This window comes from Halichoeres trimaculatus, unplaced genomic scaffold (genome assembly GCF_033239565.1).
Source record: "Halichoeres trimaculatus isolate MK-OKI-2021-1 unplaced genomic scaffold, fHalTri1.1 fHalTri1_scaffold_2, whole genome shotgun sequence".
In the NCBI taxonomy this organism is placed as follows: Eukaryota; Metazoa; Chordata; class Actinopteri; order Labriformes; family Labridae; genus Halichoeres; species Halichoeres trimaculatus.
Window position 1 is genome coordinate 8,161,394 of NW_027437180.1, and position 14,963 is coordinate 8,176,356.

Sequence of the window (14,963 nt, forward strand, 5' to 3'; positions counted from 1 at the left end):
CTGCATTGGCTCCCTGTGTGTTTTAGGATTGATTTTAAGGTTCTTTTAATGGTTTTTAAATGTCTTAGGGGTCTTGGGCCTTCTTATCTTTCAGAACTGCTTTTACCATATGAACCCTCGCGGACCCTGAGATCCTCTGGCACTGGCCTTTTGGTAATACCAAAGGCTAGAACACGAACCTTTGGTGAGGCATCTTTCCAGCACTATGGCCCCCGTCTGTGGAATAGCCTGCCAGAGGACCTCAGGGCCGCAGAGAATGTTCATATTTTTAAAAGCAGACTGAAGACCCACTTTTTTCACTTAGCTTATAACTAATATTTTATTGTATTTATTCATTTGGATATCTATTTGGTTATTTATTTAGTTTATTTCATTTTACTGTTTAAAAGATTTATTTATTTATTTATTGAATTATTGAATTGTATTTTTAGCACTTTTTATATCTATTTATTTTCTTAGTTAATATGTTTTTACATCTTATCTTATAATTTTATGTTTTGTTTTGATGTTTTTATCTCCAATCTCCAGTGTTTCCTCAGCAGGGGGCCCTCTGCACTGGGGGCTGTGATTGGCTCTGGCTGGGATACTTCTGTCTAGTGGTGACCATCGACTTGGTCAGGTGGGGGGTTAGCAGCAGTGCTTTGCTGCTGTGGGCCCCTCACGGACCTGTAGCTCGGTGGGTGCCTGGGTGGAGGTGTCCTGGCCTTTGAGCCGTTGGCAGCGCCCAGTGCAGATGACCTCCTGGGTGCGTTTCCTGACCTGGCTCCTCTGCTCTCAGCCACATATTTCTAAAATATATTAACCTTGTGTGTGTGTGTGTGTGTGAATGTGTTTTTGTGGGTTTGGGGCCTGGGTGGGTTGGGGGGTGGAAATGGGCAAGGGCTGCTGAATACAGGCCTAATTTCCTAAGAAAAACAGCCCCGCACAATACTGTGATTTTCCGAAAATTGGACCACGAATCTGGTTCTGAGAAAACCCACTGGGGACACTCCTAGGGACCTGACGGATGCACCCTGGAAGGTTTGGAGCCCTCGGGCTACGTTTTATGGAGTTATGGCCAATTTAATGAGAGGCCAAATACAGGCCTAATTTCCTACGAAAAACAGCCCACACAGAAGTGTGATTTTCCGAAAATTGGACCCCAAACCTGTTTATGAGAAAACCCACTGGGGACGCTCCTAGTGACCTGACGGACGCGCCCTAGAAGTTTTGGAGCCCTCTGGCTATGTTTTGTGGAGTTAAGGCCCATTTAATGAGAGGCTTAATACAGGCCTAATTTCCTACGAAAAACAGCCCCGCACAATACTGTGATTTTCCGAAAATTGGACCCCAAACCCGGTTCTGAGAAAACCCACTGGGAACGCTCCTAGGGACCTGACGGACGCACCCTAGAAGTTTTGTAGCCCTCGGGCTACGTTTTGTGGAGTTAAGGCCAGTTTAATGAGAGGCTTAATACAGGCCTAATTTACCAAGGCAAAAAGCCCGCACAAAGCTGTGATTTACCGAAAATTGGACCCTGAACCCAGTTCTGAGAAAACCCACTGGGGACGCTCCTAGGGACCTGATGGACGCACACTAGAAGTTTTGGAGCCCTCTGGCTACGTTTTGTGGAGTTACAGCCCATTTCAAGCACAGGTCCCGATTAAAAAAGAACTCCCAGATTCCTGACAGTGGTGCTGGAAGCCAAGCTGATGTCGTCCGAGGCGGCGATGTTGTTAAAGAAAGCTTCTCTGAGATGTTTAGGTCCAAGAACAATAACTTCAGTCTTCTCTGAGTTCAGCAGTAAGAAGTTTCTGCTCATCCAGGACCTTACGTCTTTGTGGCATGTTTCAAGTTTAGATAAGCGGTTGGTTTCTTCAGGCTTCATTGACAAGTAAAGCTGAGTGTCATCTGCATAGCAGTGAAAGTTTATGGAGTGTTTCCTCAATATAGTGCCGTGAGGAAGCATATCCAAGATGAAAAGAATCGGTCCGAGCACTGAACCTTGAGGAACTCCATATTGCACCCTGGTGTGCAAAGAAGTAGACGTTCACATGAACAAACTGATGTCGATCCGAAAGATGCGATCAAAGCCAGGCTAAAGCGGTTCCTGAGATACCAAGAAGACCCTCTAACCTCCGCAGAAGAATGCTTAATGATTAAATAATTTGTTGTCACACTTTAGGACTCTAATTCTTTAAATCGTTCTAAATACACTCGGCGGGTAAACCTGTTCTTGCTCTTAACTCAAGTATCTAATCAACCAATCACATGGCAGCAACTCAGTGCATTCAGACATTTTCACCAAAAAGAGAAAATATCCCCAAGTCAAAAGAGCTGAGACTTTGTTTGAAACTAGTGAAGCCGAGAAATAAGACAGGAGTCAAGATTTGGCTTCATTTAGAGAGTTTGATATATTTCCACAGTCATCTTAAGTTTCCATAACAAACAGTGAAACAGTGTTGTTTAAAAGAGACTGGAAAAATAACTGGCATGAATCCAAATCCACCACAAAGTCCTGTACAGACATTTTAAACCAGAACACTGATCTTTGTCAGGTGAGAGATGAAAGAAAAACATTTATATATAAAAATATTTCTACTCGGACAAACAGGCTACAGTTGACCAGCAACTGCAGAAATAAACACAAGAGCCATTAAAAAACAATCATTACTTTAAAAATAGTTATTAAATCAAAGCTGAAGCATTAAAGGTCATTGATGAAAGTGTAAAGCTCCCAGTAATGGTTTGTTCAGCTCTCATGAAGACCCCTGTGAAGACAGCAGTTAAGGCAAACTAAGTGACATTAAAGGTAGGTCTCAGCTCTATGAACTCTACTTTAAAAAGAAGAAATCATCTCCATTTTACACTGTACTACCTCAATACAAAACATCCTTCAAAACAGCCTCCTCACACACACCTTCAGCTTCTGCTCTTAGTCCAGCAGGTACAAATGAGCTCTAAATGACAAGACAGGCCCCTTGTGTAGATATGAACTACAGTCATGGCAAAAAGTTTTGAGAATGGGACAAATTTTGGTTTTCACACAGTTTGCTGCCTCAGTTTCTATGGTGGTAATTTGAATTTGTGAAAAGTGACCAGACGAGTTGCAATTAACTGCTAAGTCATGAAAAACAACCTTTGTGAAAATCTAAATTTGTGTCATTCTCAAAACTTTTGGCCACGACTGCACTGTGATGACTTAAAAAAGCATTAGTTAAAAAGTTTTCTGTTTTGAGTAAGTTTCTGTCTCAGGGCTGTGGATAAAATTCAGCTTTGGAACCAATTCAGGAATATTTACATCAACACAAAGGTGGTGCTACGAAAAATCAGACTCATGTCCAGTTAGATTTTATAAAGCAGAATAGAATCGAAAAGAAATGTTGCCTTGGATTTCTAACAGGTAAAAATACATTTCCAAATACCTGGAATTTCATTTTATGAATCTGCTACAGCTTTAGATACCATCAGTTATCATCCACTGGTACATACCTGAATGAAAATGTCATTTTTTGTGGCACAGAGATCAGTTTGTTGATATGTCACACACATTAGAAATACTTCTTTTGCTTTCTGTGAAGTTAAATCATATTTCAAGTGCTCATTATCCTCTTTCTTTGCTGGTAAAAGAGGAGCTGCCTATATCTATAACTTATCTAAGGATTAGTGTAAATCAGTTTTAACATCCTGGAGTTTTAGCTTGTTAAATGTACATTCGTTAAATAAGCTGCACTTGTTATTTTACACGTTCAAATCTGCTTCTGCAAGTGTTACCAGTCTTTTTCAGTCATCTTTGCTAAACTCATACTTAAAGGGCTTCTTGTCAAATAGGGTCCTCTTTCTAAACCTTTGAAAAAAACATGACCCACATAGTGTCCAGGTACAACACCAAACCTTTCTACAGTCAGCTTCACTCGTACTGGTTTAATCAGTGAAACGCCTCAATTCCTAACGGCATCATATTTGACCCCAGACATAAGAGCTGCAGCAACATGCCGACGTTCAGCTTGGTTTCTTTCCATACATCCTCTGGTCCAACAACAAACAAACATCTACAAGCACCAGAAATATAAAACATTTAATAACTTTTTGTCAGACAGTAAGTGCAGTAAGCAGAAACTTTACATTCTCCTCCTCTATTCAACTTGAAGGCAGTTTCCGTTGTGCAGGACGGCGGGGATGCAGAGGTTCAGGTTGGGCACCTTCCTGTAGAGAAAGTGGAAGACGTGTGTTCGAGGCCGGCTGTGGAGCTCAGCTTTAATCCGTTGGGGGTGAGTGTCCGGGGCGAGCTGCTGACTCGTCTCCTCTGTGACCAGAAACAGTGCATAGTTCTCGGGGTCGGGGATCTTGAACTTGTATGCACAGAGCGAGCAGACCTCCTCTGTGGTCGTGTACGGGTGTACGATCAGGGTTTTAGCCGTGCAGCCGGTGTCTGCTTCCTGCAGGGCCACACGGAGATAGTTCTACAGAGAGAACGAAAAAAATCACGTGTTCACAAGTGGTGCAGAAAGAAACCTCTTCAGCAGAAGTATCAAATCAAAATCAAGCATGCAGGGATTAAGGTTGTACATGCAGGTGTTATTATTCCACTAGAGGGTGCTGTCTACCAATCTAAGACACCGTAGATCCAGATGTGCATGCCGTGGTGTTAGTAGAAACTGATGGGGGCCAGAACACAGCAGCTTGCATGCACCTTTCCACAGCTGGAGTTGGATGTTTTGGGAATTGGTATGACTTAGACTCACTGCCTGGATGTTCAAGGTGGGTTCAGGTCAGGCGTGATACCTGAAAGTCGTCCACAGACGGCGCCGAGCGCTGGGCCGTGCGGCGCCGGTGCCACTGGTGAAGCGTGTTTCTGGCTTCAGAGCTCAGCACCCGGGCTGCCTGCTCCTCCTGGAAGTTCTTGATGAGCGACATGGCTCCGTACGCGCTGGTCAAGTAGTAACCTCCTGGAGGGTCAACACGACGGAGAGTGATGTCAGAGGATTTTAGGAGAAAAAGAAACCTAACAACCAGGCACTTCAGGGCTGTTTCTCTAGAAATGAAACCAGTTGAAATCACGCAGTTGCGAGAAACATGTAAGGACGAACACTTCCTTTCGTACCGGTGAACGCGTCAGAACAAGAAGTCCAGTCATTTTTTGGTGTAATCAATAAAAGTTCATGTTCAGATCACCACACTCGAGCCGTGCTTCAATGAGCATAGGTGCCAGACAGGTTGACGCTGATAGGAAAGTATTTCACTCTGGGAGGGTCCAGCCTCCCTTTTCCTCTGAACCTGTTCCATTCAAATCAAACATCCACTGGAATTTCCTTCTCATGTCACGAGGACTTCCTACTCGCATGTTTCTTAAACACTCTCACTAGACCTCCCTGAGAAATCAACTCAGCCGACAAGGTTCAGACAAAACCAACAGCAGTTTGGTAAACCAGTCTTCTGCTTCTGTTTAAAATCCCCAAATGATAAGAAAACAGGATTTGTTATGACCCTTATTTCCTCCTTAAAAAAATTACACTGGACCATCCTTTTAAAAAGAGAGAGAAGAAAAATGAAATATGACAGCAAATAATCAACGTGACAGGAGCAGATTTGGAAGCAGTCGTCTCTGAACTGAAAAGCTGATCTCAGTCAGTCAAACTTTTAAACCTGATAAACATGTGAAGAGGGAGGGATGAGCTGTATTCTGCCTGTGACAACCAGCTACTTCACATTTGGGAGGTTCTATTACATGGATCAACAAATAATCCTGACTGTGCTTGTGTCAATCCTGTTGCAAAATCCAAATCAGATTAGTTGATTCGTCTGTCATATTTTAGATTAATAAATCAATATTAACTCGTCACAGTGGGGTGTGTTTATTTGCAGTTCAGCCTCTCATGTAGATACCGATGAACTTCAGGTGGGGGAGTAAAAGAAAAAAAAAACGCTGTAATTTTGGTTTGCTTTGGTAAATTTTCTGTGCAGCACTGAGAGTTCAGGCTTGGAGTTCAGCTCAGATTTAGGGATAGACCGATTATCGGGTTGATATTTGGCATTTTGAGGCATATCGGCATCAGCCTGTTTATTTTAATCCGACGGCCAATAAGAAACAAATTTAAAACTGCAATGTTGAAGCTCTGATGCAGCCTTTTGCTGTCTGCAGTCACTACTCAGTCCCCAGCACTGTACCATCTGAAGGCTCGGGCAACAGCCAATCAGCAGTGCAGTTATTACAGTTATTGCATCACATTACATTTAAATTTTGGAAAATTTTATTTACTGTAGAAAACTTAAGCTATTTATTTTTTAAGTTTTCATTTAACTTTATAAAACATGCTGCTAAGCCTGGGAGCTGTTTAATAAACTCATGCTTAAAGGTATTTGAATGTAGTTAAGTGTTAGAGTTTGTATGGTTCAAAATTTTGACACCACTATTTGCACTTTCACTGCAAATTGATATCGGCTTCAAATATCAGTTATCGGCCTCTGTGACTACAAATTATCAGTATCGGTATCGACCCGGAAAAATCCACATCGGTCCATCTCTACTCGGATTTCCTTTATTTTATATACATTAACATAAAAGATTTAAAAACAGTAAAACAGATTGAAGGTTGTAGGTTCTGAAATAATCAAAGCGGACCTCTGTTTTCCACACAAGGGTCAATTTTTTTAACCAAACCCTAAGAGTTATCAATAAATTACTATGCTGGGTGTTTCCAGATGTTTCTGTATGCTAGCTTCTGCTCTGCAGGGAGTCCAAACTGACACACATCCTTAAACACTGAAAGACGCCACCATGAGGACAACAGCCTATACTGAAGCTTGGATTTTGGACATTAACCGCTTAAGAGTTTTTTTTTATTTTCTATGATTCTACGAGGGCCTTGATGAGGCAATCTACATCAGACTAAGGGGCTGTTTACACGAAAACGGTTTTGGGGTGAAGTGCAAAAGTTTTGTTGCGTTTAAGCCTCGTGTTTACACAGATATGGCGTTTCAGTCGACCTAAAACGCAAACTTTTGAAAACAGCCTCAAGAGTGGTGTTTTTCTGAAATGCTGGTGCTCAACTTTTGCACACCAGATGATCGGATCAAGTGTACTTTGGTGGAGATCTTACTGAAGCTGCTTCGTGACAAGACAGTTATAGCACCGCCTGCAGGCCTGGCATGCTTACTACTGCGTTTTCAAGCCCTCTTCGTTTCCGTGTAAACACAGGTTTTTTTCATAACATTTTCGCTGCGTTTTAGCGTTTTCAGATGAAATGCTGTCCTGTAAACGGGCCTGAGAGCACTCTGCTCCTGCTCCGCTCCTCACCCAAAAACTGAAATCTGGGCAAGTCTTCTTATCTTAATTTTAGTAAAAACTGTCTTCTTAGACTTTATAAAAGCCTCATTTATCTGATAAGAACAGAAAACTACTTTTTTTTAAAGATATTTAAGACGAAAAAAGTCTAAATTGCTTGAGAGGCAAGTTAAAAAATCCAGTAATTGGGTCAGGAAATGTTCTTGTTCAGTTTTTTTGTATCAAGCAATTATTCTTGTTCCAAGAAACTTGACAAAAATACCTTCTCACCTCATTTGCAGAGTTTTTTTTATTCTCTTCAAGCAATTTAGGCCTCAATTTCACCATTTAACTGAGACATTTTGGACTCATCAGGTGACTGTGGCTCACAACGAGTCTGATAAGACGTTTTAACTTGAAAAAGACAAAAACCTGACTCGATGTCAGTCTTTGCGCACACATCAATGATCACAGCTAACCTTTGTTTGAGTTTGGAGCACAAAACTGATCGCAGAACAAACAACTTAGACTCAGGATATTAGTATTTTTGTATGAGGTGATTTGTTATTCTGTTCTGTGAAATAAATTCATTTTATCCAGTCTGCTTCAGGTTTCCTGAAAACAACTTGCAGCCTAAGGAAAAGTCTCTGTTAACTTTTGTTTCTGTCATTTTGAGGAGAAGAAAATTTACGTTGACCCATCAGGTCAGGATACTACAGGATCAGAGCACATTATTAAGAAATCCCACATCTTCACCTTAGATACATCTTTTCACTGAGAGGGAGCTTTGGCTTTTTTTGACATTCTCACTTTAAATTTATCAGAAAGATTTACAGGCTAAGACAAGCTAAGCTAAGCTAACTCCTGGTCTGTAATAAATATATTTCACTCCATGGACAGTTTGTTTAGAGCAGAAAACAAAGAGACTGACAAATAAAGGTTTGAGCTATAAAGAGGAACAAACAGAAGAGTAAACAAACAAACCAAGACGAACAGAGCGAGACGTAATGACCTACCCTCGCCTTGCAGCAGAGGAGGGTCCAGAAGCTCCATCATGTACTGGATGTCCGTGTCCAGCTGAGGCATGTCACACTGAGCTAAGACATACGTCAGCATGGGCAGGAAGTCATCAGCTCCGTACATCCTCCCTGGAAGGAAGCACAGAGAGAGCAGAGCCTGAGCTGAGACAGAGCTGAGGAAGGTGTGGCCGTCACACGGGTCAGACGGAGGACATGGACTCAAACTGAATCCAAAACCTTCCCCTCATAAAAAAAGTCTGAATGCTGTAGATCTGTAAACAGCTGGAGTTACCTGAGTTGTCCTGCATGATGGTGTAGATGAGTTTACACACACGTAGCAGCAGCGACACCTTTTTCTCCGGGGAGTACATCTTCCTCATGTTCAGAAACTTGTGGCGGATCTTCTCAATAGCCACCGAGTCAGGAGGCACAGCCCCGTCCACCCCTAACTCCTGAGGCTTCCTGGTCTTTGCCAGAGCCAGATTCTCCTTCAGCTGCTGCAAAGACCCACTGCTCACCTGGAGGGAGCGTTGGACACAGGTAACAGGATGATACACTGACACGACTGGGACAGTTTGAGAAACTGATAATATTGTTAAAGAAAGTGAAGACCTCAGATTAAAGCAGTCTTAACTTACCTGAAAGTCATGTAAAGCGACGTCGATCACACTCTTCAGAGGCTTCAGGACACATTTGTGCATTGCTTTTTCAAGCACCAGGTCTGCAGGGGATGACATTAACAAACGTGTGATGACTTACATCAGTGAAAATCAACACAGATAAAGAAAAAGGGTCGTGAGGTGAACAGAAGATTCATTTCTTACAACTGAAAGTGCATCATCGCTTCTTATACAAGACTTAATACAGAAAACACCACGCTGACCTAAACTAAAAATACTTTAAAGTTACTGTCAATGAAAGAGATGAAACACTTCACTGGAAAGCACTCTGTCATTACTTTAAGACACCAAAAGTTACATCAGATCAAACCACAAGACTTTATCCGACTGTAAAACTAACAAATACTTAAGAGGAGGCATTTAAGCAAACAAGACCAGCACTAACAAAAATGGCAGTTTCCTTAAATTTCTAGAATAAAATAGAAAAGATAAAATGTTGTTTTATTGATAGGGATTTTTTTGCCCCAGCAGCTCACAGAAAAAGTGCAATTAATGCAATAACAATGAAAATAGAATTATAATAACAATATGAAATTAGGAAATTTAAGAAAAATAGAAAAATTCTGTTACTGCTGTGAAGGGTTGGGAGTTAGAGCTATGGAAGCCTGTGTCCGCCAGGTGACCAAAAATATAAGAAGGCTTTCCAAAATACATAAAAGATCAAAATTTTAAAACACCAAACTGAAATTGTGTGTTAAAAATAAAAAAAAATTATGAGAAAAAAATGAAATAAAATAAAGAGAAAAAGCTGAAATTACGAAATAAGTTATAACATAAGTCAAAATGACGAAATAAGAAGTCAAAAGTATGACATTCTTTGACAATACTTTAACATAAAAAGTCAACATTATGGAAAACTACATCATAACCATTAAATCAAAAAGTCAAAATCACTGCATACTACATTGAAATAATGAGTTAAAATTTGTGTTGTGTGTTTAAGTTACATATTGGTGTCTTTTTATTTTCATTGTGTCGATCTTGCTGCCACACAAATTGCAACAACTGTTTTTGAGGAGCTTTGACATTTACAGTTACTCTGCGTTATAATGCAGACTGTGGACTATCATGGACTGCTAGTGATGCAGTGGTCATCATCTGCACTTCTCGATGGTACCCTCAAGTTATATCATGCTGAGTTTTTTTTTGTTTCCTTTCTTTTTTTAAAGGTCCCATAATATGCAAAAATCACATTAATAAGTCTTTTAGTGAAATTTGTTGGTCTTTGGCTTTCCTCACAGCCCACAAAATGTGATATTTGGTGACAAACCTGTACTTAGTCGTGCTTGTGAATGTAAAATCCTGACCTTAAACGATCTGTTTGGATTTTGGGGATTTGCTGATATCGTAGATTCCCTTTTTTGACCAATCAGGTGCAAGTCTGACCTGTTTGGTCCACAGGAGCAGATACCCTCGAACCCCCTCCGCTGCTGGGGAGAAATCTCTCCAGCGGCGGGGAAGAGAATGCCAAAGTTGAAGAGCCATCACTGCTCTGATTTTCCATGCACAAGCTTCCCATCTCAGGAGAAGACAAGACTTAGTGGCTAAAGTTCATTTATCAAGGAAATGTTCCAGCTACACTCAGTAAAACTGTGCATGTGTGTGCTAGTCACTTCACTGCCTACTGCTTTTCCAACTTTGGACAGTACAACAGAGGGCTAGCGAATAGACTGGTCCTGAATCCAGGCGCATTACCAACCATCCAACAAACCTCGGACCCTGGAAATGTGAGTATTTTAAATGCTGTGTGCTGTGGAGCAGATGTAAGAGCTTTTCCTCAGTGTCCCCCCTGTCTCTGTGTTAGCTTCAGGATGCTAACTGTAGCTGCGGTTAGCCTGTTGTTTTAGCCTGTAATGTTACGGTAAACAAGCTTTGCTGTTTTTTACACATTGTGCACTCGGAGCTGGTGGCGCCGCTCTCAGTGACCTGGAAGAGGGGGGTGGTATCGGCTGTGGCTCATTTACATATGAGGGTCACGCCCACTAAATCAGAGCGTTCTGAACAGAGGGGCTATGAGAGCCTGGAAACAATGCTGCTGTCCTTGATTTATTGGCTTTTTGGACCAAAACATGTTACTACCATTTCATGAAGACATCAATGATCCACACTTAACCGAAGGGAGGACAGGACAATATCAGCAAAGAGAAAAGAGATTTGACTTTGACCACAGGGGGCACCAACACCACCAACACAGAAACATACAGAAAGTTTCTCACAGGTCAAGAGCTTCACTGGTTCAGGTGAAAGTTCACAAAAATGATAGCTGAAGAGTTAAAGAGACAGATTATTCACAGTGTCAGCACAAGAGCGACCTCATAAAATCTGACTTGGACTCATCTCCATTCATCCATATCTTTATTCTTCATTCAGCTTCCCTCTACAATGCACCAATCTGTGCCTCAGACCTACGAAGACCTTCCTGCCCACCTCAGCTATGTACAGCGTGTCGCATCCAAACAATCGCGTTGTATTGTTCTGTGGTTGAACTGACTTCTGATTCATGCACAGGCATCCTCAGCCTGCAGGCAGGGTTTATACTCTTCTTATGCAAGCAGCTGCACTCAACCGAATTATGCATATCAAGCATGCACATACATGAACTCTGTCCTTGAGGAGAGATTTCTGCTTTTATGGTGAGTCACAGGAGGAGCTGGGCATAGAAACACTTTTACTCACATGTGCCTGCACTTCATCCCAGAGCCAAGTGTTGAGGGTCACTTGAGGTAAGAGATTGGCGGTTCTTTATTTTGCCCTGCTAAGTCAAATAAATCTGAAGTTATGAACACGGGTAAGCCGGAGGTGTTTACAGAGGTGGGATAAGCCCAGCAGATCCTGGTGTGTGCACAAGGAGGGGTACAGGGGCTATTAAGGACACATTAGTGGAAACATTCAGGCTTACATTGTCTTCCTGTGGGCTATCTGATCACCTTCAGGAAGGTTCATATCCTTTGTATATTGAGAAATTGTAATGAGCCTTATGTGGACTATATAACCTGTTTGAAGGCTTACCTCAAACAGCAGAGAAGTGAAGTTATAAGACACAAAATACACACACCAGCAAGTGTTGGTGTGGAGAAACCAAGAAAAACATCCAAAGTCAAAAGCTGAAGCAACTTTTGACACAATGACCTGTACTCTTCTACAAACCTCTTTTGTTTTCACCTTTACAATCAAGGCCATAAACAGGTGTGTTCACTGTTCTCTGCCCACCTGATGGTCGATCAATGTTCTTGTTGTATTCCTTGAGTTGTAATCACTACAAGCACTCGCCCTTTCACTACAAAAACGACTATGAGTCAAACTCAAACATTTCTTTTCCAATCTGTCAGACTTTCAGCCCTAACGTAACCACTCTCCTCTTAATCTCTTTGTAAACACACAGGATGAGAGCACGAACATCAGTTTAACTCCACTTTTCCTTTCTTCCAAACATTCCCTGTTGGATTCCAGGATGACGTCAGCCACAGAGCATGATGCCTCTTGTTGCTGTATTGGGTTTCTAGAGTATTTTGATCTTCAGACCCAGCTTTTAGTTATCTTAGAAATCCTCTAGATGAAGTGATTCTTTTTCTAGAAGAGCAGAAATAACATTAATTTACATTTCTCCTCTCTAAAAGGGAACATAAGTTAGAGTGAGACACTCCGTGTGCGTATCAGTGGTCTGTTAGCACAGCGAGAAAGGATCACTTCTCTGTCCCTGAACAAAGCTTTGCTGTTGTTGTTTACAATGAACAAGGGGTGTGAGATGAGTGCACGGACATACTTACATATTAATGCAAAAAGTCAAGTTCACACTCATCAGATGGAATCAAACATCTCTTTCATGGAGCTGCTCGTGCCTACAAATTGTTTTACAATCATCATGACCTCAAGTTTCATTCCTACGACGACACTGTTCTACAAAACTCTTTTTCTTGTGTTTCACTGTTTTTCTTTGTCAGTCGAGAGACTACGGACAGAACAGTCTGAGCAAACAGGACATGCAATGAACATGTGTTTGTAGGCATCAGATTAGGTTAGCATGTTGGATTTGAAAAGCATGACCTGAAATCTAATTTCAAGTTTGGAAATTAAATCTAACTGCTTTAAAATGTTATTTAACCTCTCTCTTTATTCCTGTAAATCAGAAATAGAAAATGCCATTTGGCATTTATACCTAAAAAAATTACCCCATCTACTGTCATGATTCATTGATATTAACTTCCAGAAAAGTTGATTCTCTTTAGAGCTGAAACGATTCCTCGAATGATTCGAGGTACTCTATTACAAAAAATACTTGAGTAATTTTCTCCGCCTCGAGGAATCGTTTAATTTTAAAAAAGATCAAAGAATGGTATTTCAAATAGAGCTGAGGCCATATTAAGAGGGTTTTCAGACCCCTCAAGCTACCTCTTATACAAAATAGCAACTAGCAACAAACCTAGCTTCTTTTCTGGAGTTTGGAGAGTAATGGGTCATTCTACGAAACAGGTGCCATTTGGGTCCGCAACATTTGATGAGATGTACAAGGCACAAAAAATGTGTCAAAGTGTGTTTACAAATTTTGGCGCCACCAAAGCAAGTGCTCTTACTGACATGCTGTATCAGAAAATTTTATTTATTAAAGAGAAACAATTTCATTTGAAAAAAAAACTGCTCTTTAACTAAACAAAAATGTATTTTATCCGATTACTCAGATAATCGATGGGATTTTCAGTAGAATACTCGAATACTAAAATATTCGATAGCTGCAGCCCTAATCCTCTTGATCTGTTTAAAATAAATGACACAGTGAGGTTGGGGACCTCAACAAACGTCTTCTTCCACAGCTATTAAGTCCTGTACTGAAGTCTTTTATCCTGAAAATGACCAAGTCAAAAGAAAACAGGAATTAACAAGCTTTAGAAGAGGATGTAAGGAGGAGTTCTTGATTAGTCCTCCTCACAGACAGAAATGACGAAAAGGTTGTACCACTTTGAACTGAAACTGATTATGAATTTTGTGTACCAAAATTGTATTTTGTAAAGCAAATAAATTCAACTTTGAAACATTAAACGGGCTGTGAGGACTTTCCTGGTGATCTTCAAAAAGTCTCCCTTCTAGATATCAGCCCAACTGTAATACTAACTTTAAAATGACATTATCAACACAAATTAAGGTTATTCCTAAATGCTACTTCTTAGCTTCCCGATAGGGTTGAGCCAGACCGTACTTATTTACGGCACATCTAAGTCTCTTTGACAGCACCGCACCAGCTGACTTAACTACAGGACAAAACAACAATGTTTGCTAGTTGTCACGTTTGTTTTTACAACAAACGAGATGTTCGTTCATATCCAAAACAAACACATGCCTAGTCGAGAGTCACGTCTTCATGAAAGTGTGTGTGAGACTCCAAAAGGTGTAGCTGCAATCCAGATCCTCTTCACAGCATCTTTAAATTCAATTTCAGATCATGCTTTAAAATCAAGTTTCTAGTGGCACAAGTCTCAGCCCATAGCAGGCCTAACTGAAATATAAAACTAGGGGTGCACCGATCATAATTTTCTGGCTGATCACCAATCTTTAAAAAGCCTGACCTGCTGATACAGATTTTTACTTTTTATTTTTTAGAACTGACAGCTTATACCTTTAGTGTTTCAATCTTATTTTATTGAAAATCATTGAACAATACCTGTGAAACAATAAAATCTTTATGTTTTAACTTGAACAACCAACAAAGTGTCCTGAGTTTTAGGTCTCAACAAGCAAAACGCAACAATGGCTGGCTGTCAGACCTTTCTGACGGTGTATAAGATCAGTTTTATATGTTAGGATGGGCCGATCACCATCACCCAAAATTAAGGAAATCGGCACTGATCAATTGGCTGGCTATATAAAACTGTAACAGTTCAGCGCCAGAGGGCTCCGCTATAGTTGAAACTTTTACCAGCTTTAGAAAGGAAAAATACACAACTATTGTTTAACACGTGGTTAAGTTGTTGTTTTGTTCTTTGTAACCTTTTTCCCAACGTTATTATTACTAAGCAAAGTCAGAAAACT

At 40.8% G+C, this 14,963-nt stretch overlaps 1 protein-coding gene across 2 annotated transcripts in view; it reads right to left on the bottom strand.

The window, feature by feature from the left end:
• Positions 1 to 2,378: 2,378 nt before the first annotated feature.
• Positions 2,379 to 14,963, bottom strand: part of LOC141810979 (ras and Rab interactor 2-like) — a 66,397-nt gene continuing 53,812 nt past the window's right edge. The window contains exons 9-13 of one of the 2 annotated variants that reach the window (XM_074698847.1): positions 8,901 to 8,983; positions 8,555 to 8,780; positions 8,260 to 8,391; positions 4,765 to 4,928; positions 2,379 to 4,442 (exon numbers count right to left, since the gene is read on the bottom strand). In XM_074698847.1, coding sequence (XP_074554948.1) covers positions 4,116 to 4,442; positions 4,765 to 4,928; positions 8,260 to 8,391; positions 8,555 to 8,780; positions 8,901 to 8,983 — 932 coding nt within the window. In that variant the 3' untranslated portion in view covers positions 2,379 to 4,115. Of the gene's footprint in view, positions 4,443 to 4,724; positions 4,929 to 8,259; positions 8,392 to 8,554; positions 8,781 to 8,900; positions 8,984 to 14,963 lie in introns of both variants that reach the window. The other variant, XM_074698848.1, reaches the window with a different exon arrangement.